We start from the raw sequence: 24,011 nt of genomic DNA on the forward strand, positions 1-24,011 counted from the left end.
CCGGTTTGTTCTTTTTCAAAATAAAGGTAAGTCTGACCTTTCAACATAATCTACTTTGGATATTTTAATAATAATTTCAACTAAAACTATAGCAACTGCCACTGAAAAGTAAGTGGATAAGAAAGAAATACCACTCATATCCAAAGCAAAGTCACCAAAGCAAATGCAAACGGCATTTTCAATCATAACTTTTATAGATCTTGAACGTCAGCTAATTACCTCACCAATATTTTATGATGGGCAACTTTATCACTTACATTGATAGTGGTCTTGTTAGGATATGCCAGTTTAAATGATTGCATATTTCACCAGATGAAATTAAAAATAAAACGTAATCATTAAAAGTTGAGGGCGCTATCTAGTGTTCAAATGATGAATTAGTTTGTTCTGAAATCCAAGAAATTTGATATACCGGTATGCACTTTAAAAGTACTTGAGAGGGAGACATAATTACACTTTTTCTATATTTCAAAAGCACTTGAAAACAGTCTTGCAAAATATGTTTTATTGGACTCATCAAGCAGTTTATCATCAGACATTGACAGACATATCTGTCCTGCCAGTGTAAGAGTTCAGGGCCCAGCTGTGTGGTTAGACCTTGCTCTTATGGCAGTGTTTCAGTGCATCCTTCAAAGCCCCCAGTATCAAGTCAACGTTGACCTTGCTGCTGTTACAGCCCATGAGCCCCACACGCAACACCTGGTAAAAGAAACAGGTGAGATGGCTGAAACAGGTGAAAGATGGCAGATTTCCACCAAGCCCCCCTTTGAAAACAGAACCCACACACCATCCCATGATAATGATGTACATCCTCTTTCTATAGAACTATACTGCCCCCTACCCTTACCCTCCATGCCCCCCTGCAACCACCAGCCCTCCCAACCTCCCTTTGTGCCCCACTGCCAGGAGACTGTCTAACACCATGTGAACGACATCATCCCTCCTACTTCATTAAACAACGTATGTTTTCATGTTTTCGTTCCTGGCTGACGGGCAGCCGTCGTGCGCTCACCATGCCGACCGAGGGCCCCAGGCCGCCAGAGATCTCCAGCTGGTGGGTCCTCATGATGTAGCTGGTGATCTCCTTCCAGTCGTAACCTGGAGGGGCCACGATGGTGGTCACAGTGGGCAACCTAGCTCTCTGCTCAAGCCATGGAAGGAAAACTCTCAGTCACATTTTTTTGTCACAAAAACTGTTCTGCCTTCTGTGTTGTATCATCAGAGATGGGAAGTAACAAAGTACAAATAGAGTTTTGTTCATGTTCAAAGTGATACTGTACTTCAAGTGCAGTTGGAGCAGATGCATTGTGGGAGAGCGGACGCACCTTTTCTTTGATGAACAGTTTGAGGCCCATGTTATCCAGGCCCTGGTGGAAATACTCGGCCACCTCCTGATGCCTCTGCCAGCATCTCTCCAGGCCCTGCGAGGGCAGGTGCAGGTGTGAGGGCAGGTGCAGGTGTGAGGGCAGGTGCAGGTGTGAGGGCAGGCGCAGGTGTGAGGGCAGGTTTGAGGGCAGGTTTGAGGGCAGGTGTGAGGGCAGGTGCAGGTGTGAGGGAAGGTGCAGGTGTGAGGGCAGGGTCAGGTGTGAGGGCAGGTGTGAGGGCAGGTTTGAGGGCAAGTTTGAGGGCAGGTGTAAGGGCAGGTGCAGGTATGAGGGCAGGGGCAGGTGTGAGGGCAGGGTCAGGTGTGAGGGCAGGTGTGAGGGCAGGTGCAGGTGTGAGGGCAGGGTCAGGTGTGAGGGCAGGTGTGAGGGCAGGTGCAGGTGTGAGGGCAGGTGTGAGGGCAGGTGTGAGGGCAGGTTTGAGGGCAGGTTTGAGGGCAGGTGTGAGGGCAGGTGCAGGTGTGAGGGCAAGGGCAGGTGTGAGGGCAGGTGCAGGTGTGAGGGCAGGGTCAGGTGTGAGGGCAGGTGTGAGGGCAGGTGCAGGTGTAAGGGCAGGTGTGAGGGCAGGTGCAGTTGTGAGGGCAGGGGCAGGTGTGAGGGCAGGTTTGAGGGCAGGTTTGAGGGCAGGTGTGAGGGCAGGTGCAGGTGTGAGGGCAGGTTTGAGGGCAGGTGTGAGGGCAGGTGCAGGTGTGAGGGCAGGTGCAGGTGTGAGGGCAGGTTTGAGGGCAGGTGTGAGGGCAGGTGCAGGTGTGAGGGCAGGTGCAGCCGGCTTCAGTAAACCAGCTGAAATGTTGTACGATTTCCTGACAACTTCCTAAAGCGTTCAATGTATCTTTTAGGGTTAGTAGGGGGTTAGAGGCGGGTTAGGGTTAGAGGAGGAGTAGAAGGGTTCAGGTGAGTCAGAGGAACCTAACTCACCTCTTCAGCAAGGATAGCCAGACCTTCTCTCAGCGAGTAGAACGCTGAAACAGGACATGTGTGGTGATATCTACACACAGGGGCAGAACGAAACACAATTAAATATGTACAACAGTGAGACAAGGGCTCGCAATTAACTTTTTTCCTCACTGTCCCAGTTCCATCCCAAAGTGCAAAAATAGGTTTTCACAAAGTTTCTAAAGATTTTGAAAAAAGGTTTTGAAGAAAGGTTGAAAAAAAAGTTTAGAAAAGAGTTTCAAATATTCTAAAATGTTACATTGTTATGGTCTATCGTCACCCAGTCGTCCAAAAGTCTGTGCTGAACTGTTCCAAACATGTAGTCTGTGCTGAACTGTCCCAGACATCTAGTCAGTGCTGAACTGTCCCAGACATCTAGTCTGTGCTGATCTGTTCCAGACATCTAGTCTGTGCTGAACTGTCCCAGACATCTAGTCAGTGCTGAACTGTCCCAGACATCTAGTCTGTGCTGAACTGTCCCAGACATCTAGTCTGTGCTGAACTGTCCCAGACATCTAGTCTGTGCTGAACTGTCCCAGACATCTAGTCTGTGCTGAACTGTCCCAGACATCTAGTCTGTGCTGATCTGTTCCAGACATCTAGTCTGTGCTGAACTGTCCCAGACATCTAGTCAGTGCTGAACTGTCCCAGACATCTAGTCTGTGCTGAACTGTCCCAGACATCTAGTCTGTGCTGAACTGTCCCAGACATCTAGTCTGTGCTGAACTGTCCCAGACATCTAGTCTGTGCTGAACTGTCCCAGACATCTAGTCTGTGCTGAACTGTCCCAGACATCTTTTTCATCGTCCCCGGGACAACGTTAACTTGGAGCCCTGAGTGAGACATATGTCTTGGTTAATGATGATGACTGTCCAGTCACAGAAAAACCTCACATTCTCGTGTCTTTGCCATCACAGCCCCAGTAGTTTGACAGGCAGCTCAGATCCAGGTAGAACGACACAGGTTTGGTTTTCCGGTTGAAGATTTTCTGACTAAACGGAAAACAATTTAGAATTGAAAAAGAAAGAGAAGTATACTATTTACTCGATCCATCTGCCACCATGTCTAAAGTCATGTTTTGAACATCTCTTTACCACGCTCTGTCACTGAAGGAGATGGGGGCTGAGCCTGGAGGTGCATTCAGGACCTTCTGAGAACCAGAGTACAGGATGTCAATGTCTGCAAACACAAGGATGATATCACCTCCAGTATCAATCTTATGTAAGTTGAAAATGTCCATACATTACAGGTCACTGAATGATTTAAGATTTCGTGAATTGTTTCTGTGGCTACTTTGAGTGAGTTGGGAGATGAAGTCTGAGGATTTTCTACCTTGTTTGTCCATGTGAATCGGTGTTCCTCCCATGGAAGCAACACAGTCGACAAGGAAGAGACAGTTATACCTTCAGGAGACAGAACCGATGTGTAAATGTCCCCTTTTAGAGCCAATACAGTTACTGTGAACATCAGTGTATGTAAGCTGCAGAGAGGTGAGGGGGGATGTTACCTGTGACACAGTTCCCCGATGCCGTCTAGCGGGTGAACAACCCCTGTGGAGGACTCTCCGTGAGTCAGGAACAAGAGCACCGGCCTGTGTGTGGACAGAGCCTAGGACACCACACACACATGAGCAACACACTCTCCTGTCTGTCTGTCTGTCTGTCTGTCTGTCTGTCTGTCTGTCTGTCTGTCTGTCTGTCTGTCTGTACCCTACCACCCTCCCACCCACCCTGCCACCCACCCACCCATCTGCTGAGACTAACAGTGATCAGATATCAGCTGAGGATGCAGGGTCAGAGGCTGGCTGGATAGCAATGCATGTTAGTTCTAATACCTTTTCGATTTCTTCATTTGTGAAGTACCCACCCGGTGGTGTCACAATCTTATTTACCCTGCCACCTGTTCAAGTTCAGCACAAATACAATTAATTTACATTTATTTGGCAGAAAAGACAATTGAGATGGTGTCTTCCGACATAGCTGACCGTGTGTACAGTCAGTGTGCTATGAAAGCTACTGTGAGATGGAGTACCTATTCTCTGTGCTATCTCGGCCACTCTTTCTCCCCATATTCCGTTAACGCCGACGACAACGCTGTCTTCCGCCTCCAGGGCATTGAAGATGGCGCATTCCATGGCTGCGTGGCCAGTGCCGCTGACGGCTAGAGTCACGTTGTTCTGGGTCTGGAATGCATACTGGACCCCACTCTTAATGTCACTCATCACCTACGAAACAAGAACACAAAAGCATCACTGTAGAATATTGAAAAAGATTTGGGTCTCACTTTACCATCACCCATCAGCAACGAGTTTGCCCAGTTCCATACAACCTAATTCAAGTTCCAATTTGAAGGACCGTTTAGTGTAACAGACAAATATTTGGGCAAACACACTTCTTACGCAGTTACTTGTTACGTTTATGATATACAAGTAATTTGTCAAGGCTGAAAAGTACGGTCGCAACTCTTTACTGTAAATCAATCATGAGTGGCCCGTGTTAATATAGATTGTTGAACAGTGTGGGTAGAGACTTAACTTACTTTTAACATTTCTGGATGCATGTGACCCACAATTGGATTCGCCCCGGCTGCTAATATCCGAGGGGGCACGTTGGAAGGTCCAGGCCCAAACATGTAGCGGTGGGGAGCGACGAACGGTTTCTCCAAGCATTTGGGTGGAGGGACAGTGAGGGAGGACATGGCTCTAGACTGGACGGTCGGAGTGAAAGCGAATATGTAACCTAAAGACCGCTGAGCATAACAGCTTCTGAGCTGCACCTGACTAGTAGGATCGCCTCTAAGGTGCCCACCCCCCAACATTTGACCAACGAGACAACATCGGCGCTGGCTCTGTTACTAACGGCACACAAATACATTTATATGACAACAACATTGAATAACCTTCCAATGTGATATATAATTGTGATAGTAAAGTAACACCATGCTACAAGCTCTCTTAAACTGCATAAATCTATCAAATGGGGCATATATTATGTTGCATTTTACTATAGTATACCGTCAAATGTTAATCATTGACCACTGTAACTGCAGAATGTCACCCTATCTCTAGTAACGCTCTACCCGACTTCATTAAAGAGCATGAAATTGTTAAATTGATTCTTAAATGTATTCAGATTTATACTTTAGTACTTAATTAACCTTCTGCGAGGAACTTACAGAGGAGTTGGCTGACAAGACCCTCCAAACTTCATGACGCAAACTGACCTGATCTCCAGGGTTAATAGATTTCTTCCAGTGGCTGGTTGACTGTTTGGTCAGGGATTACTGAATGACCCAGAGAGAGCATTCACTTTGCACTTTGTTCTAACTGGTTAAATGTTGCCAGCAGACTTGAATTATCTCTCCTCTAACCACCTCCTCTGCAACAGATACTGTATCTGGGTAAACCAATCTTCCATCAAACATCAACTCTCATGAGTCTATTCTCATTTTCAACAAGTTAACTTACTCCACACGTCTATGAGACAGAAAGCACTGTTGCTGAGTGACGGTGTAGCAACAGCTACACAGGGATAGGGTTAAATCAAAGAGGTCCAAAAATGGTGTGAAGCAACAAAAATCATTTATTGGATTCTTGAAAAATATAAATGTTTAATAACATTGGCAGTTGCTGCGCATGTTTCTTGAGGTCTCTCAGAGCTGGGACAGGGGGGAGGAAGGGGTGTTGTCCTGGGGGAGGAGGAGCAGGGCCCCCAGGGGCTGGGAGGAGAAGGACCCCTGGCTGTACACCACCTGGCCTCTCACGATGGAGGCACACACCTGCCCTCGCAGCCTCCGGCCCAGGTAGGGGGTCAGCTGGAGGAAGAGAGGAGGACAGGCAGAGAGAGAGAAAAAGAGAGGGGGAAGACATCAAGAGAGAGGGGGGAGACAAAGAGAAAGTAGAAATTGCAGTGTAATACTAGTGTAAAAACAGTGTAATACCAGTGTAAAAACTGTGTAATACCAGTGTAAAAACAGTGTAATACCAGTGTAAAAATGCAAATGTATGTGCTTACCTTATTTTTGTGGTGAATTCCATCTTCTTTTATCTGCGCGCATTAAACACATATTAAAATGACACTTAGTGTTATGTCTGCAGAACTATCTTTTTTACTTTTGTGCTGTTCAAACCCGCCATCCCCCTCAATCACAAATTCCTCAAACAGAGAATCCTTCTACACTCTAATGAGAGTCTGTGTTTGTCGTGACCTTTAGCAGCCAAGTCCACTGGATACTTACCTCAAACTCCTTCTCAGGGTCCCAGATCACCATGTCGCCATCGTGACCAGGAATGAGGCTGCCCTTCCTGTTGTCAAGGCGACAGAGCTGGGCAGTGCTGCGGCAGAGGATCCTCACCACGTCCAGCAGGGTGAAGCCCCGCCCCCTCGCTGCGGTCCAGAACAGAGGCAGACCTGGGGGAGGGGCCAGAAAGAGAGAGATGGAGGAGAGAGATGGAAGAGAGAGATGGAGGACAGAGATGGATGACAGAGATGGAGGAGAGAGATGGAAGAGAGATGGAGGAGAGAGATGAATGAGAGAGATGGAAGAGACAGATGGAGGAGAGAGATGGAAGAGAGAGATGGAGGAGAGAGATGGAGGAGAGAGATGGAGGAGAGAGATGAAGGAGAGAGATGGAGGAGAGAGATGGAGGAGAGAGATGGAGGAGAGAGATGAAGGAGAGAGATGGAGGAGAGAGATGGAGGAGAGAGATGGAGGAGAGAGATGGAGGAGAGAGATGAAGGAGAGAGATGGAAGAGAGAGATGGAAGAGAGAGATGAAGGAGAGAGATGGAGGAGAGAGATGGAGGAAAGAGATGGAGGAGAGAGATGAAGGAGAGAGATGAAGGAGAGAGATGGAAGAGAGAGATGGAGGACAGAGATGGAGGACAGAGATGGAGGAGAGAGATGGAAGAGAGATGGAGGACAGAGATGTATGTGGATTTGGATTAAAGCTTCTACTAAATTAGTACAAATTTAAATGAGCACTCATGAAGTCCTAGGAAGTAACATGAAGAGGCAAAACTATGGTTTTAAAGGAACATCTAACCAGGTGAAAATCTTAGCCCAATTTTTTGATAAGGGACCAAAGTCTGAAAGATATATAGTAATGTGTTATCTTTCAGTATCTTCCACAGTATGTGTTCTGTATGACTCTGGAAATTCAGTTTGATCAAATATGCCCAGTTTGCGCTTGCGTCAGAGCAGAGACTTTGACCTGACCTTTAGCCACACATCAGCAGTAAATGATTGATGCCTGGGTCACTGACTGAAGACAGGCAGACAGGCAGACAGGCAGACAGGCAGACAGGCAGACAGGCAGACAGGCAGGCAGGCAGGCAGGCAGGCAAGCAGGCAGGCAGGCAGGCAGGCAGGCAGGCAGGCAGGCAGGCAGGCAGGCAGGCAGGCAGGCAGGAAGACAGGAGAGTGGGGGGTTACCAAACTGCAGTGAGGAGATGCCCCCCCAGGCCTGTATGAAGTCCCCACTGTCCAGCCTCTTCAGGTCCGGGGTGCAGGGTGAGTGGTCCGACACCACCATGTCGATCTCCCCAGCCTTCAGCGCCGACCACAGCTGCTCCTGTAGGCCACGGCACAGAGAGGTCAAAGGTCAGCAGAAGTACAACCCTATCAGCCATGACACCAGTCTGCTGTCAGACCTGTGCTGATCATCTGGGTGACTGGAAAACTCTCACACAGGATAATGGAAACTGTCCATCATCAGATCAGAGGGGTTAGTAGCAGTAAAGAGTTCATCATAATAAAATAAACCCAGTTGCTGACTTTATGTTGGATTGAATCACTTCTCAGGGAGGAGGGGAGGAGAGGGGGGGTCCTGTCGTTACCTGAGCACTGTAAAGCCCCCCCACCTGCCCCGCTCCCAGACGTACCTGATTGGCCAGGCCCCGGATGGGGGGGCAGCACTTGAACTGGGTGGCCCCTGGAGGTATGTCCTCCGCGGCCAGGCTGAGGTAGTGGTGGGTGGTCTCCACAGTGAGGGGGGCTCCAGCCTGGCGTGCAGCCCGGATCAGAGCCAGGGGCTGGGCCGAGGACAGGTGCACGATGTGGCAACGCACCCTGCAGGGGACCAGGGGTGAGGGTTAGATCACTGAGACCCAGAGGAGACCCAGTATGGGGGGAGGAGGGAGCAGTTTGGGGGGGTCTCCACCTCCAGAGGCTATGGGAGGTGAACATGGTCAACTTCCAGTCACATGACAGCAGAAGTCTAGAATATTCTAGAGTGTAGATGCAGTCAGGAGGATCTTACTGGTACTGCAGGCAGAGCTCAGTGACGGTGCGGATGGCTTCCAGCTCCATCACATCTGGTCTGGAGCTCAGGAAGGTGGTGTACTCCCGGGGGTCAGGACCCTCCTCTGCCCCTCCCGCCTCCTCCTCCCCCTGCTCTGCCGGCTGGACAGCTGTCTCAGCATGGTACTGTGGCGGGGCAGCAGAACATGTCATAATGTCGCTTACACACTGAGAACCCACACTGCAGATCTTACTGCGCTCTTTTCGACTTGTTTCATGTGATGTTGTCTGTCGTGATGACAGTGTATTGTACGTCTGCAGACTTGTCTGTTGTGGTGAATAGACTGGGTGTGGTGAGAGGGGGCTACCAGGAGCACACTGCCGGTGCCCTGCAGCTGCTCCATGGCCCTGTGCAGGTCTGCCTCCTCCACGTGGGGGAACTCCTCCACCCCGCTGGGGATCAGGAAGCACTTGAAGCCCGCTACGCCCGCCTGGATCAGGGGCCGCAGATCCCTCTGAGGCGCACACGTACGTACGCACAGATGGACAAACATGTGTAAGTATATACAGTACATCCATACATGTATCCAGCCATACATTCATGATATTAACTATGAAGTTTTCATTATGCTTTCATAGTTAAACCCAACAGAAGAAGTTGAGGAAAGCTTTTGTAGTACAGCTACTGAAGATGTGTTTACATTAGCTGCTCCAGTAGGACACAGCAGGTTACCTGGTTGCCAGGGACAACGCCTCCCCAGAAGGCTGTGTCCACAAAACACTGTCCTTCTGCCACCCGCATCTTCTCACGGAGGTTGTCAAGGGTGGTGGTGGGAGGGATGCTGTTGCTATGGGGACAGGGTTAGGCTAAGAACCTGGGAATTGATACGGCCCATCGCATGTATAATAATTATTCAACTTTCTTTTGTTTTTGTTAAAAATTAGTTGTCATGCATAAAGCACATCCACAATCAGCAACATGACTAACATTGTTTCTAACATAGCAACCTCTGCGTCTTCTTTGAAAATATCATATTTGCACATCAAGGTAATCTTCAAAAAACAGGACATCATGTTTACCCTGACCCCTGACCCCAGTGGGGGGGTGACCCAGACTCACAGGGGCATGTCCACGATGGTGGTGACCCCTCCAGCGGCAGCGGCCCGTGTGGCCGTCCAAAAGCCCTCCCAGGAGGCGCGGCCTGGCTCGTTCACATGCACATGGGCGTCCACGATGCCCGGCATGACCAGGCTGTCCCCCACGTCCACCACCTGCAGAACCAGGACATCACAACAGCTCTCCAGCCCTGCTCCTGGAGAGATACCCTCCTGTAGGTTTCCCCTCTGACCCCAGTTGTAAAAGTAATTATTCAGCTTGTCAACCAGCTAATTGTTAGAATCTGCTGAGCTAAATTAGAGCTCTCCAGGAACTGGACTGAACACCTTCAGGGACTTGTAGCCTGTTAATAACTATAGACACCTTTTGAAAAGGTCTACTTCTGAAGAATAGATAAAATACATGAGTTTCTAAACCCCGGCACCTATAAGGATCTGTGACACCAGTAATTTCAGCTCCAATTTAGCATCAAACTGTACATGACAAGCCAAATAAAACAGTTTGTTTTGAAGGGCAGGCGAGTCCTCTCTCCCTCCAGCAGGGGGCATGTGCAGCCCAGGAGACAGAGAGCTTACCTGGCAGGCAGGGTCCAGGGCGGGGCTGGGGTTTGGAAGAATGGCATGGATCTTCCCCTCCTTCAGAACCACAACAGCAGGAAGGATATGGTCACCCACCAGCACCCTGCTGCTCCTCACGGCTCTCACTGTGTCTCCGGGCTGCATGCTCCTGTCTGGGGGCTGGAGGACAGCTGAACAGACCTGCTCCTGTTCCCTTGGTGCTCAGAGAGGCTCAGCTGTTCGGTGTGTCAGTGCTCTATGGTTGAAGCTCCACCCCTCTGACTGGTCTTGCGTAACATTATGGCTCCTTTAAAAACATGTCTGTTGACTCTTGGTCTTTACACCCGATCACTGCATGCTAGCAGGGAGAAGTTGAATCTTTATTCTTAGTCCTGATAGGTAAATCAGCAGTTAAACTTCCTGATTACCTTGTTATGGTGCATCATGTGTCCATCAGGAGTATGTCAATGTAAGCCAATGTAAATCATGTGTTGAACTGCTTCTGTTTCCTGAAGCCCAGGTGTGGAGAGGACTCAGCCTGCATCTCTTTAAGAAAAGACGTCAAGACTTGCAGCAACAACTCACTGAACCCATCAATAATTCAGCTCTCTGTGCCATAAACTCAGAAACACAGGAGGAGGGGATAGGAGAGGATAGAGGAGAGGAGGAAAGGATGGGATAGGAGGGAAATAATGTGTGAGGAGAGGAGGAAGGAGAAGGAGGGAGGAGAGGAGGAGAGGAGAGGAGGAGAGGAGGGAGGAGAGGAGGGAGGAGTGGGAGGGAGGAGAGGAGGAGAGGAGGAGAGGACTGCTCAGACCTAACTTGACAGCTTCTCTTCCTGTCTTCCTCTCCTCCCGTCTGTCTTCCTTTCATCCTCCACTACAACAGAACATCTGACATTCTATCACACATGCCAGAGAGAGCCCTCTAGAACAGTTGATATGTTTGCTAGACACCAGTGACCTATTCCCAGACACATGGACTATTAGAATGGTAAACACATAAATAATTCTTTCACATGGTTTGTGATGTCGTGATGGGACATGATAGAGCTTGTCGTTTACTGGCTGTAAGCTCAGTTTACATACATAGTCTCCATGGACAGTTCCCTTGCTTCATAGAGACACCCTGCTGAATTAAAGAAAGCTCTTGCATCAGACACAGGGAGGAAAAGGTGTGAGTCAGAGAGAGAGAAGAGGGCAATAGGAATAGTAATAGAGGGAGAGAGAGACTAGAAAGATAGAGATAGAGAAGGGGTAGAGAGAGGGAGAGAGAGAGAGAGAGGGAGAGAGAGGGAGTGAGGAAGGGAGGGAGGGAGGGAGAGAGAGAGGGGGGGAGAGAGAGAGAGAGAGAGAGGGAGAGAAGGAGAGAGAGGGGGAGAGAGAGAGAGAGAGAGAAAGAGAGAGAGAGAGTACCAGCAGTTTCCCTGGCCGCAGTGAGGCTATGCAGAGAAGGTCAGTGTTTTGCATTGTGTTTCAGGAGGGGTGTAACCTGAGTAGCCCTCTCCAGCCTGGTCATGGAAGCTTCTAGAGCAGTCACACACACAGGCCTCAACCCTCCAGCCTCTATTGTGAGCAAAGCTCATTCACAATAGACTGTACATAGGCCAAGTCCCATCTACACAAATAACACAATATCATTCCAGTGTTTGCTACAGTAAAGTGAGTATGAGAGATGTTCTGGTCTGTCCTTGACAAGCTACAGTATTTACCCAGGCCTCAACAGGAATATGGTGATACTGTGATCTCATAGGCCACTAATTAACTTACAGTGTGCATATTGAATTAAAAAAAAATGACATCTAATTAAATGTCTGTTTTCTTATAAAAGGATGTCATTTTGATGAAGGCCCTGTGGCGTTGTGTCTGGGTAAGACCAGCTGGCTCAATGAGGAAGTGCTGAGAGTGATGTCACTCTGCACTGAGCGTGTCACAGGGGATGACTTGCACAAGCCTGAGAGGAGAAAGGGATTTTCTTGATCACAATATTTTGTATTAAACATAATCCTCTTGAACACCACCCTCCCCCCCCTCCAACTGTGGGACGTGGAGTAAATAGGGACTGTCTCTATCAAAACCCCACGAATATGATCACATGATATCCCAGACTTCATCCTGGTGTGTGTTTCCTCACACTTCCTTATACTCCTTCCCAGTCAGAACTCAGGTCTACTTCCTGCTTCCCAGTCAGAACTCAGGTCTACTTCCTGCTTCCCTGTCAGAACTCAGGTCCACTTCCTGCTTCCCAGTCAGAACTCAGGTGTACTTCCTGCTTCCCTGTCAGAACTCAGGTCTACTTCCTGCTTCCCAGTCAGAACTCAGGTCTACTTCCTGCTTCCCTGTCAGAACTCAGGTCCACTTCCTGAATGAGCCTACAAAGCCCGGTGGACTCTCACGGTTTCCATGGTGCTGAGAGCAGCTTTGTGTCTCTGGGCCTTACAGAGGTAAGTCCAGACGTGACCTACTAAAGCTGAATTAACAAGTAGATGTATTGTTGATTTTGGTACCTAACATCTAGCTGATCTCAAAGCGTATTAGTTCTATGTATTTTTCCTTCTTTTCACGTGCTGCTCTATGGGCAGACGAGCCCAGTTCCTTCAGAGAACGCTGGTCTGAGAGCTGTTTTGTGTGTGAGCTTTATTCCCCTGAGGACAATAATCTCTTGCTCTCCCTCTCGCTCTCTGTCACTGCCTGGCTGGCAAACTCGTCCCCTCCCCCTCCCCTCCCCTCCCCTTCCTTCTCTCGCTCTCTCTCTCTCTCTCTCTCTCTCTCTCTGTCTCTCTCTCTCTCTCTCTCTCTCTTTCTCTCTCTCTCTCTCTCTCTCTCTCTCTCTCTCTCTCTCTCTCTCTCTGTGTCTGTCGGCTGCTGCATCGATGCTGCTACCTCCCTAAGTGGTGATGTCACTGGCTCATTCCGGCTCAGCATCCTCACCACAGGCAGAGACAACAGAGCCATTTTGGCTTTCCGGCTGGTGGAATGCGCAGGGAGTTCAGTTTGAAATCTAGATCTGCTCGGGGCAGGGCTGAGAAGGGCATCGGTCTACTAAGATTCCGGTCGGAACCGTTTCCCGGGTCTTCCAGCTTGGAGGAGGGGAGCGCGGCAGCGACTGAAGCGGAGACAAGACTCGGAGGACCGGGAGCAGACAGGGGATCTAGCGGGCTCTAAACAGGTACAAAGGGCTTTATCATCACCAGATATATAACAGTAGTAAGAGCTCGTCTGTTTTCGTTCTCCATTGTCCTGGTGATAATGCAGTTTTAATGAGACAGCGTTTGTTTGTTCGGTGTTGGGTCTCCTGGGAGGGAATTGCTATGAGGGTGCGGCTACTGAGAAGATGTCAACATTTCACAGCCTGTCTGAGGGGTTGAAAACAGGAGGTTTAAAATTTCTGTGACAGCTAAATTCTCAAAGAGATGCTATCAAATTGATTGACCTTTTGGGTTGTTTGCAAGTGTTAGTAGAAAGGTAGAAAGAAATTTGCTCTGTCATCAGTGGGTAGTTAAAGGCAGGTAAAGTGGACTAGACATCTGACAGCAAGCGATAACCTTAAGATTACAGCTCGTCTATATGTTTCCCAACATAGCAAGAACAGATGTCAATTGGAAAATATTTTCTAAATAAATCGAAACATCAAAGCCAATTGGGAATAATGTCCAGGCATCTAAATGATGGACCTACTTTTACTCAGGAAACAAGTACTAAAACGGCACATTTCATATCTTGGATAGGAAGAACGCCTAGGCCTACCTGACGTTGTCTTATTAACGGTGTTTAGAAAAATCCCCGCCAACATACACGAATGAGACTTCTCAAATGCCAGAGAAATAAGGAACAATTCGGTTGATGACGAAACAACCGAACGATAGAGGCATGTTTTTATTGACGGCAAACCGAGACCCTCTCACCTGACGTAGTGCTTGACCTGACGAGGAGCAACGCAGAATTTACATGTAAAGCAGCGACCACTCATATCTCAATAATGAGGTTCATTCAGGCTCTACAGTCCGACAAATGGATTCCTGTTTTCTATAAATTCCTCCAACCTAAATCCAATTTTGACATGGCTCAATGTTTTCACACAAGTTAAAAGTCACATGACCGCAATTAATTTAATAATTTCGACGTGAGTAACTGAGACATATTACTGCGGGCTTCATAAAAGTCCTTTCAACGTGATACAACAAAAGAATTCTGGTGTTTGGTCATACCTGTCATTAGGTCAGTATATTGCAGAAGAACTAGCATAATAATAAAACAAACCTGATCTCCATCTACTCAATATTTGCCCTTTTGTAGGCTATATTTGATCCTGGCTTCTGTACAGATAATGTACCTGCATAGAGAGAAATGACTGTGATTTGACTAGTTCTGACATTGATGAGTCATTGGATCGTCCTACCAGGCCACCCCCATTACAATTATGATTTAATGACGCATTTATGCTCCTCCGACAAACAGCATGAATGTGACAGAGAGCTGTAGGCCTGTACAGCAGCCTGTCCTGCTGAGGTGCCGGGCCGTGTCACCGCCGGGCCGCGTCGACCCCGGGCAGGGCTCTGCGTTACTGGACTAGAGTAATCCCAGGAAGCGGCCAACGTTTAGCTGCGGCCGCACTTCTTTTGTTCCTGCCAGGCTGCCCTGCCCTCCTGCAGCCTGCGCTGGCTGACCATGCAGGCTCCATTCAGCCCACACACACAGGATCGTCTACTGTAGGCGTTCACTGGAACTAGACACACCAAACTCACTCCGACAAACTCTATTATACTGAAATACATAGCTTATTATTGTGGTTGGGTGATGATCTGGGAGTTTGTTGTTTGACTTGATATCAGCACAGTTCTGGGCTGTTTCTTTCAAACCGATTTATAGATAGGAGAGGATATGATTAGTGTCCATGGATTCGGTTGCTATGGGAATAAGTAGGCCTCCTTTGAGACCCATCGGTTCCTTCACTAAAGTAATGTCATTTACGATGCTTTCTCCTTGGTAATGACTTCCTGAATCAATACTTCAGTTGGCTTATCAAAACAGAGAAGCAGAGTTACACCAAGATGACCTGGGAGTCAGCACTCAAGGTCAACTTGAAATATCGTTGAAAAACAGAAATGCAAATATAACAATTGTGTCCTGGGGGTACAGAATCACACATGTCTTCAGAGCAATGACTTGATGAATAGATGACTTGATGAATAAATGACTTGATGAATAGATGACTTGATGAATTAACGACTGTTACTGTACTAACAGACTGAGGGAGCCATGTGGTTTTAAAACCAATGTTCCTGTCAGTCCTGAGAAGAGCTGTTGCTGTGTGTTGATGGGTTGGGATGGTCAACTGAGTGTTGCGTGTGTTCTGCAGGTGAGGGCGTGGCCCAGGTGTGAGAGGGGCAGAGGGGAGCGAGGAAAGCCTCAGGATGGCGGGGGCGTCGGTCAAGGTGGCGGTGAGGGTTCGACCCTTCAACTCCAGAGAGATGGCCAAGGACAGCAGGTGCATCATCCAGATGTCTGGGAACACAACCAGTAAGTACTGTGACAGGGTAACCGCTACTTCACACTACTGTGACCAGCCTGCTTGGAGGGGGGGGGGGGGTCGGGGAAGGGTAGGCCTGTTAGAGTCACAGGGTAACCACTACTTCACACTAGACAACACCACTGTCTATCCCACCTCCACACAGAGGTTGCTACGGTGTTCATCTGATGTGAGTCTGCCTGTGTTTTAATATGCTTCTCAGAGCAGCTGGTGTCAGCAGAGTGACTTGGCAGCCATTTTGTCCTGTTGTTAGTGTATGGCTCTGCATGCAGCCAGTGGACTGGACCGGAACTGGAGCACATCTGACCTGAAACCCATTGGGGTCATTCAGTCACTTTTTCTGGATTTTTGGGAAACTCCAAAGGGTTAGGGTTAGGGTTAGGGCGTCAAGTGTGTTCAAATCAATTTGGAGGAAGTACAGATAGACCAATACTGTCCATCCAGGATGATTCAAAACACTCAAAGGTTTAGGAGTTTTTGTGTTGTGTTGAATCATCCTGGATGGACAGTATTGGTCTATCTATACTTCCTCCAAATTGATTTGAAAGGTTTGAAAGTCTCCGCACTTCATATCATGGATGCGTTAACCAGAATCAGAATCAGAATGGGATTTATTCACCATGAAAGTTTGCACAGACAAGGAATTCGCTTTGGCAAGAAGGAGCATACAATAAACATATAGGAACCTAAAATTTAAATATGTGGACTATCTATACTAAGGGTACATAAACTAATAGTACTATGTGTAATTAGAATTAAATAAAATGTAAAATAAGTTGCTGTAATTTACAATATAAAAATACATATGTACAAGATACAATTAACCTACACTGCTTAGTAAGTGTGTGTTTCTGTATGTACAGTAAGTGTGTGTGAACAACATGCTGTGTTTGTCTCTGTTGTGTGGGTGCCCTTGCTCCTTGGAATGTCAGTCTGTGTCATGAGGAGACTGGAGGCAGATAGGATATGTAGCCTGCTTTGCAAGGTAAAGCCATTGGTCAATAATGAATGAGGCTTCCTAAAATATTTACAGTTTGGCCTAATTTAGCCTTCTCTCTCTCCCCTCTGAGCTCATGGTTGACTGGAGACAAAAAGAGTTGCCTTTTTAGAAAAAAACTTTTTGACATCTAGATTTAGTTTTATATGCTGTAGCTGTATTAGTCCACACACACACACACACACACACACACACACACACACACACACACACACACACACACACACACACACACACACGCACGCACGCACGCACACACACACACTGTCTGGTAGCTGTGTGCTGGCTGTCTGCATGCTGTCTGCTGGCTGTCTGCAGGCTGTTTGCTGGCTGTCTGCTGGCTGTCTGCAGGCTGTCTGCTGGCTGTCTGCAGGCTGTCTGCAGGCTGTCTGCTGGCTGTGTGCAGGCTGTCTGCTGGCTGTGTGCTAGCTGTCTGCTGGCTGTTTGCTGGCTGTGTGCTGGCTGTCTGCAGGCTGTGTGTCTGCAGCACTCCACCTTCAGAACGCCCTTGAAAGGCTTCCTGACTGAAGTGATCTGGGAGCATATCTTAGTTTGTGCATCTGCATGAAGACAGAGCAGAGAGTCATGCTGAGTTGGAAAGTTGGACTTCACAGAGCAACAGAGCACAGTACCTCACTAGCAACATCATGATAAGATAATGATGTTTAATGCTGTTTATCTTCCCTGCAGCCTTGGAGGGTGTTTAATATTCCGACTCTGCTCAGGTCCCAAAGCTCTGTAGGACCTGAAACACTTGAAACAGCTGAGCACTGGGACATATCTCACCTTCAGCATCAGAGCACAGCAGCTGTAATGTTGATGTAGAGCTATTTGAGGCAGTGTTGAGACAGTGCCATGCGGAGGCAGTGTTGAGGCAGTGCCATGCGGAAGCAGTGTTGAGGCAGTGTTGAGGCAGTGCCATGCGGAGGCAGTGTTGAGGCAGTGCCATGTGGAGGCAGTGTTGAGGCAGTGCCATGCAGAGGCAGTGTTGAGGCAGTGCCATGCGGAGGCAGTGCCATGCGGAGGCAGTGTTGAGGCAGTGCCATGCGGAGGCAGTGTCAGATTGGTAGTTGTGTTGCAGCACAGATGGTGAGTTCAGCTGAGGTGAGTTTAGTTCCGAGGGCTGTGAGATAATACATTTCAAACACAACATTACCTGGGAGAACATTAGGTTTGTGGCCCAGGGCCTTCTAAGCAGCACCTGACAGCACTGGGCCCACACAGACCCAACCAGCTCCTTTATCATCCCACGTGTGCCAGGGAAAATACTGTCAGCCAGTTTCAGCAAGCTAGATTGAGTTTCCTTCTAAAGCAGTGAATCATCTGGGCTGCAGCAGGCTGGCAGATGAAGTCGTCTAGGACCAGACAGCAGAGAGATGCCCGGCAGTCTGGGCTGTTCACACAGAGACTGTCTCTCTGAGGCTGCAGCCCTGCAGCCCTGCAGCCCTGCAGCCCTGCAGAAAAGATCCTCGTAGTCACTGCTCTGGCCCGGGAAGGTGGGGCTCTGGGGGGGGGGGGGAGGGGGGTGATGTCATGAATACCCCGAGGTAGCAGTGTCTGAATGGGCCTGGGGCCCAGAGGGGTTTAAATGGAGCCTTGTTTGTGGGTGTCTGTGACAGAGAGGAAGTAAGGAGGGGGGTGAGATGGTGGGTGTGGGGTGCTTTTGTGTGCCTCCCCCCTCCCCGCGCCCCCCTGCCCCCTCCCCGCGCCCCCCTCCCCGAGCCCCTCTTCATTCAGCCATCCAGCCTGTCAGCAGCCTGGTTCCCACAGCAGGAGAATGGAGTGGAGAGTGACAGGCCTGGCTGGAGGGCAGCAGGGCTGTGGGGCTGAGGGCTGAGGGGCTGAGGGCTGTGGGGCTGAGGGGCTGTGGGGCTGTGGGGCTGTGGGGCTGAGGGGCTGAGGGGCTGAGGGGCTGAGGGGCTGAGGGGCTGTGGGGCTGAGGGGCTGTGGGGCTGAGGGGCTGTGGGGCTGTGGGGCTGAGGGGCTGAGGGGCTGTGGAGCTGTGGGGCTGTGGGGCTGTGGGGGGAGAACCTGGAGGAGAGACGGGGGAAAAGAGATGTTTTGTCTGCTGATTATCCTCTCAGTGAGCAGGGGTGATAGGCTGCATACATCTCCATGCATCTCCTTTAGGTCTGACAGCTTCATGGCCTGCTGCTGTAATTAGCTGTCAGGAAAGGGGTGCTCCTCTTTGTGTGATTGGTCAGTGAGTCATGCAGGTGCTGAAGGAGTGGTCACGGTTCAGCTGGTACTGAGCCTGCAGACAGGGCAGGGGGAAGGGGCGGAGCCATGCCCTCCAGAGACAGTCTGACTCCGCTGCATCACTGGTCACCGACGCTGGCTTTGAGAGATGAGAGATGGGTGTCCATGACGTGGCATGAGACAGACTGAAAGAGATTGGTGTGTGTCTGTGTGTGTGAGAATGTGTGAGTGTGTGTGTGAGAGAAGGTGCGACAGTGTGACGTGGTGTACACACACACACACACACAGCCAGGAAGGAGCAAACAGCACCTGCTGTCAGAACTAAAATTAGGTTTTATTAGAAGCTGTCTAATGAAGTTGGCCCTGTCATACACAGACCTGGCGCCATCTAGAAACTCAACAGCTCACAATTACCCAGACAGCCCCTGGAACACAGGGACATAGTGACCTTTTGTCAACACACACACACGACTTGTGCGTATCATTGATTGAGCCAAATGTGATTAAAAACCTGCTCTGCTGGAACACTGGAACAATAAGTATGGTTCTCCTCGCTTCTCCTCTTCTCCTCATCTCCTCCCTTCTTCTCCTCATCTCCTCTCCTCTTCTCCTCTCCTCTTCTCCTCATCTCCTCTTCTCCTCATCTCCTCTCCTCTTCTCCTCATCTCCTCTTCTCCTCATCTCCTCTCCTCTTCTCCTCTCCTCTTCTCCTCATCTCCTCTTCTCCTCTCCTCTTCTCCTCATCTCCTCTCTTCTTCTCCTCTCCTCTTCTCCTCATCTCCTCTCCTCTTCTCCTCATCTCCTCTCCTCTTCTCTTCTCCTCATTTCCTCTCCTCTTCTCCTCATCTCCTCTCCTCTTCTCCTCTCCTCTTCTCCTCATCTCCTCTTTTCTTCTCCTCCATCACATCAGTTGCTGCTGTCATGGCAGTGCCTAACAGGCCCTCGTGTGTGTGGTCTGGAACATGAATCTCTCAGAGAGGATAGAGCAGGGAGACAGACTGTGTTTCTAGGTGACGGTGGGACGGCTTCTGGATCTCTGAGGGCTGTGAGGGGATTATCCTGTGGTCCTTGTGGGTTTGCTTGTGACTGGAGCTGCAGTGTGTTGTGGACCCAGGGAGAATTCAGGGCCAGGTTGTAAGTGGGGCTAGCTAAGAGCAGGGCTAGGTTCTAAGTGGGGCTGTCTAGGGGCTGATGAAATATTCACACCCTGTCACAGGTACTCCCTCAGATCAGCTGTTGTGCTCCACCCGGCTCAGACGCCCATCCCATCCCAGTTTCCACCCCAAGGGCAACACGAAACCTTCAGGGTGCCTAGCAACGGTTCAGTTGTAGTCATACCCACTCCACACACACATCTCCTGGTCCACACACACACTTACTACACACACTTACTACACACACTTACTACACACACTTACTACACACACTAACTACACACATTTACTACACACACTAACTACACACACTTACTACACACACTTACTACACACACTAACTACACACATTTACTACACACACTAACTACACACACTAACTACACACACTTACTACACAGACTTACTACACACACTTACAACACACATTTACTGCACACATTTACTATACACATTTACTACACACACTCTCCTCCTGCCTGTCTGTGGGTCATCTTCTCCTGCCTGTCTGTGGGTCATCTTCTCCTGCCTGTCTGTGGGTCATCTCCTCCTGCCTGTCTGTGGGTCATCTCCACCTGCCTGTCTGTGGGTCATCTCCACCTGCCTGTCTGTGGGTCATCTCCACCTGCCTGTCTGTGGGTCATCTCCACCTGCCTGTCTGTGGGTCATCTCCACCTGCCTGTCTGTGGGTCATCTCCACCTGCCTGTCTGTGGGTCATCTCCTCCTGCCTGTCTGTGGGTCATCTCCACCTGCCTGTCTGTGGGTCATCTCCTCCTGCCTGGAACTGGAACCCAGCACAGGAAATGCTGCTCATTGGTTACTGGCCCTCAGGGAAAACAGATCGCCCTCTCCTTGTGCATAGATCTAATTTCACCAGATCGATCCATTTGAGATGACCCCCCTCCTCCTCCTTCCCCTCTCATCTCTCCCTTTTTAAGTGCTGTCATGACATGAAATGTCGGAATCACAAACATGGGCTAGTAGAGGAAGCTACAAGCCTGTTGAAGGATCGGACTGCTTCATTATCTTTGTGGTTCTGTATGTTTAAGGTTGCTCTCCTCCTCTCCCCTCCTCTTTCTTCTCCTCCTCTCCTTTCCTCCCCTCCTCTCTCCTACTCTGTCTTTTCCCCTGCTCTCTCCTCCTCCTTCTCTCTCCTCCTCTCTCCTCCTCCTCCTCTCCTCCTCTCTCCTCCTCCTCCTCCCTCCTCCTCTCTCTCCTCCTCCTCTCTCCTCCTCTGTCTTCTTCCCTGCTCTCTCCTCCTTCTCCTCTCTCCTCCTCCTCTCTCCTCCTCTCTCCTCTTCTCTCTCCTCCTCCTCTCTCCTCCTCTGTCTTCTCCCCTGCTCTCTCCTCCTCCTCCTCTCTCCTCCTCCTCTCTCCTTCTCCTCTCTCCTCCTCTCTCCTCTCTCCTCCTCCTCTCTCCTCCTCTCTCCTCCTCCTCTCTCCTCCTCTCTCCTCTCTTCTCCTCGTCTCCACCCTGGTGTGTGTGGGGCGTGGCGTTGCCACCTGCTCAGAGTGGGACGGGAAATACTCAACTCAACCACTAGTCACATACAGTACGCCCTGATGTCACTCAGAGTGACCCAGAGTGAAGAGAGGAAGTGATGACTGCCAAGGAGAGAGAGGTAGAGAGACGGGGAAGGAGAGGGAATCAAGGGAGAGAGAGGGGTGGGGGGAGAGAGAGAGAGAGCAGGGGGAGGGAAAGAGAAAGGGATAGAGAAAGAAAGAGGGAAGGCATGGAGGGAGGGAGGGAAGGAGAGGGATTGAGAGAGGGAGAGTTAGATGGAAAGAGTAATATAATTGAGTCACTAGATGTTTCTGAACTGATCCATTAAGGAGATTAGATTTTTAGAGCTGCCATGGTGACGCATCGTAGCTGACGTCGTAGCCTGATCAGTCACTGCAGCTCTGATCTGGATGATGTCAGATCTGATGATGTCAGATCTGATGATGTCAGATCTGATGATGTCAGATCTGATGAGTGTGTAGGTCTGATGGACTCTCAGAATGTTCAGAAGCTCACTGATCGCTGATCGTGATGTTTTCCTGGAGTGTCTCTTGACAGGAAATCATGTTTGAGATCTTTTGGACTGAGAGGAAAAAAAACAGACCTTGCTCATGTGTTGCTTTGGTGTTGAGAGATAGGAGAGAATCTCCTAGTGATACATTTTCCTGGAAGTCTTTTGTGCATCTGGCTGATCTGCTCCCTGTCACCTCCAGTTCCCGTCCTGCCCTGCTCCCAGGGCTTCTGCCCTGCTCCTGCCCCATAGCTCCTGCTGCTACCTAGCTATCCAATAACATCAAGCCTAACTTTGTTAGTCAAGGCCTTTTTGAAAAGAAATGTCAAAATGCTGTTGCCCACAGTTCTCAAAGCTTCATAGATCCAAGCTCAACCCTCCTCCAATCTGTCTCGTCGGTCTACCTGCCTGTCTGTCTATCCATCTAGTTACCTGTCTGCCTGTCTGTCTGTCTGTCTGTCTGTCTATCCATCTAGTTACCTGTCTGTCTGTCTGTCTGTCTGTCTGAGGGCAGGCAGGTGTGACTGTCCAGGCCAGCCTGTGTGTGTGTCTCCAGACCCAGGGTCAGTGACCCAGGCCAGCCAGCCTGTGTGTGTGTCTTTAGACCCAGGGTCAGTGACCCAGGCCAGCTTGGGTTTCACCCAGAGTATCCCTCCCCTCCCCCTGAGCCCTGTCCTGTCTCCTGTCTTTCAGCCATCATCAACCCCAAGCAACCCAAAGAGAACAAGAGCTTCAACTTTGATTACTCCTACTGGTCCCACACCACGGTGAGCACACCTGGACACCTCCTCTCCCCTCCGGCCTCCATACTTCTCTAAAGAGAGATTTGTATTCTGTATGGAATATCAACATAACATAACCCTAACCATAACATGGAGAATGGTCTGACTCGTGTCTCTAATTACTATCTCTAAGTAGTGTCTCTGCCTCCCTGTGACCCTGCCCCCCTGCCCCCCTGCCCCCTGCCTCCCTGCCCCCTGCCTCCCTGCCTCCCTGCCTCCCTGCCCCCTTGCCTCCCTGCCCCCTGCCTCCCTGCCTCCCTGCCCCCTTGCCTCCCTGCCCCCCTGCCTCCCTGCCTCCCTGCCCCCTGCCTCCCTGCCTCCCTGCCTCCCCAGCCGGAGGACCTGAACTACGCGTCCCAGCTGCAGGTGTACCGGGACATCGGGGTGGAGATGCTGCAGCACGCCTTCGAGGGCTACAATGTCTGCATCTTTGCCTACGGCCAGACGGGGGCAGGCAAGAGCTACACCATGATGGGACGTCAGGAGAAGGACCAGGAAGGCATCATCCCCCTGGTACACACACACACACCTTTCCCCTGGCACACACACACACACCATCCCCCTGGTACGCACACACACACACACACCTTTCCCCTGGTACACACACACACACCATCCCCCTGGTACACACACACACACCTTTCCCCTGGCACACACACACACACCATCCCCCTGGTACGCACACACACACCATCCCCCTGGTACACACACACACACCTTTCCCCTGGCACACACACACCATCCCCCTGGTACGCACACACACACCATCCCCCTGGTACACTATCTCTCTCAGACCACATTCTCCTGGTACTGTACCCAGATTAGACATCATCTTAGTTCAGAGAACGTAACTGGTTCTTCCTACCCTCTCTGATCAGTTGTGTGAAGATTTGTTCACCAAGATCAACGGCTGCAACACTGACAACAACTTGTCTTACTCTGTAGAGGTGAGCATCCTGTCTGTCTGCCTGTCTGCCTGTCTGTCTGTCTGTCTGTCTGTCTGTCTGTCTGTCTGTCTGTCTGCCTGTCTGTCTGTCTGCCTACCTGTCTGTCTGTCTGTCTGTCGACCTTTCTGTCTGGACTCTCCTTAACCACCTGTCGTC

General features: G+C 49.8%; 3 protein-coding genes across 5 annotated transcripts in view; 1 reads left to right on the plus strand and 2 right to left on the minus strand.

Annotated features, from left to right (window-relative positions):
• Positions 1 to 492: 492 nt before the first annotated feature.
• On the minus strand, positions 493 to 5,599 carry agxta (alanine--glyoxylate and serine--pyruvate aminotransferase a). 3 transcript variants are annotated; one of them, XM_047037045.1, is made up of 12 exons: positions 5,541 to 5,599; positions 4,857 to 5,024; positions 4,350 to 4,542; positions 4,153 to 4,217; positions 3,826 to 3,926; positions 3,651 to 3,721; positions 3,413 to 3,497; positions 3,212 to 3,310; positions 2,301 to 2,370; positions 1,326 to 1,421; positions 1,013 to 1,141; positions 496 to 699 (listed from the first exon to the last, which is right to left on the minus strand). In XM_047037045.1, the coding sequence occupies exons 2-12, from the start codon at positions 5,013 to 5,015 to the stop codon at positions 592 to 594; spliced, it is 1,176 nt and encodes a 391-aa protein (XP_046893001.1). In that variant the 5' UTR covers positions 5,016 to 5,024; positions 5,541 to 5,599; the 3' UTR covers positions 496 to 591. The 3 variants fall into 3 exon arrangements, 2 of the variants coding, with proteins under 2 accessions (XP_046893001.1, XP_046893000.1); XM_047037044.1 differs by having other exon boundaries at positions 5,493 to 5,589; XR_006957259.1 differs by lacking the exon at positions 5,541 to 5,599 and having other exon boundaries at positions 493 to 699; positions 1,013 to 1,143; positions 1,329 to 1,421; positions 4,857 to 5,080.
• Positions 5,600 to 5,887: 288 nt separating this feature from the next.
• Positions 5,888 to 10,914, minus strand: zgc:103559 (Allantoinase, mitochondrial). Its single transcript, XM_047037043.1, has 10 exons — positions 10,250 to 10,914; positions 9,678 to 9,829; positions 9,291 to 9,405; positions 8,926 to 9,072; positions 8,577 to 8,743; positions 8,200 to 8,386; positions 7,751 to 7,889; positions 6,555 to 6,727; positions 6,332 to 6,364; positions 5,888 to 6,131 (listed from the first exon to the last, which is right to left on the minus strand). The coding sequence occupies exons 1-10, from the start codon at positions 10,394 to 10,396 to the stop codon at positions 5,970 to 5,972; spliced, it is 1,422 nt and encodes a 473-aa protein (XP_046892999.1). The 5' UTR covers positions 10,397 to 10,914; the 3' UTR covers positions 5,888 to 5,969.
• Positions 10,915 to 12,614: 1,700 nt separating this feature from the next.
• The window catches only part of kif1aa (kinesin family member 1Aa), a 45,081-nt gene continuing 33,684 nt past the window's right edge, over positions 12,615 to 24,011 (plus strand). The window contains exons 1-6 of the mRNA XM_047037042.1: positions 12,615 to 12,674; positions 13,123 to 13,399; positions 15,590 to 15,750; positions 22,820 to 22,893; positions 23,242 to 23,421; positions 23,787 to 23,855. Coding sequence (XP_046892998.1) covers positions 15,645 to 15,750; positions 22,820 to 22,893; positions 23,242 to 23,421; positions 23,787 to 23,855 — 429 coding nt within the window. The 5' untranslated portion in view covers positions 12,615 to 12,674; positions 13,123 to 13,399; positions 15,590 to 15,644. The remainder of the gene's footprint in view (positions 12,675 to 13,122; positions 13,400 to 15,589; positions 15,751 to 22,819; positions 22,894 to 23,241; positions 23,422 to 23,786; positions 23,856 to 24,011) is intronic.

Source organism: Hypomesus transpacificus, chromosome 16 (genome assembly GCF_021917145.1).
Source record: "Hypomesus transpacificus isolate Combined female chromosome 16, fHypTra1, whole genome shotgun sequence".
NCBI classification, from domain to species: domain Eukaryota; kingdom Metazoa; phylum Chordata; class Actinopteri; order Osmeriformes; family Osmeridae; genus Hypomesus; species Hypomesus transpacificus.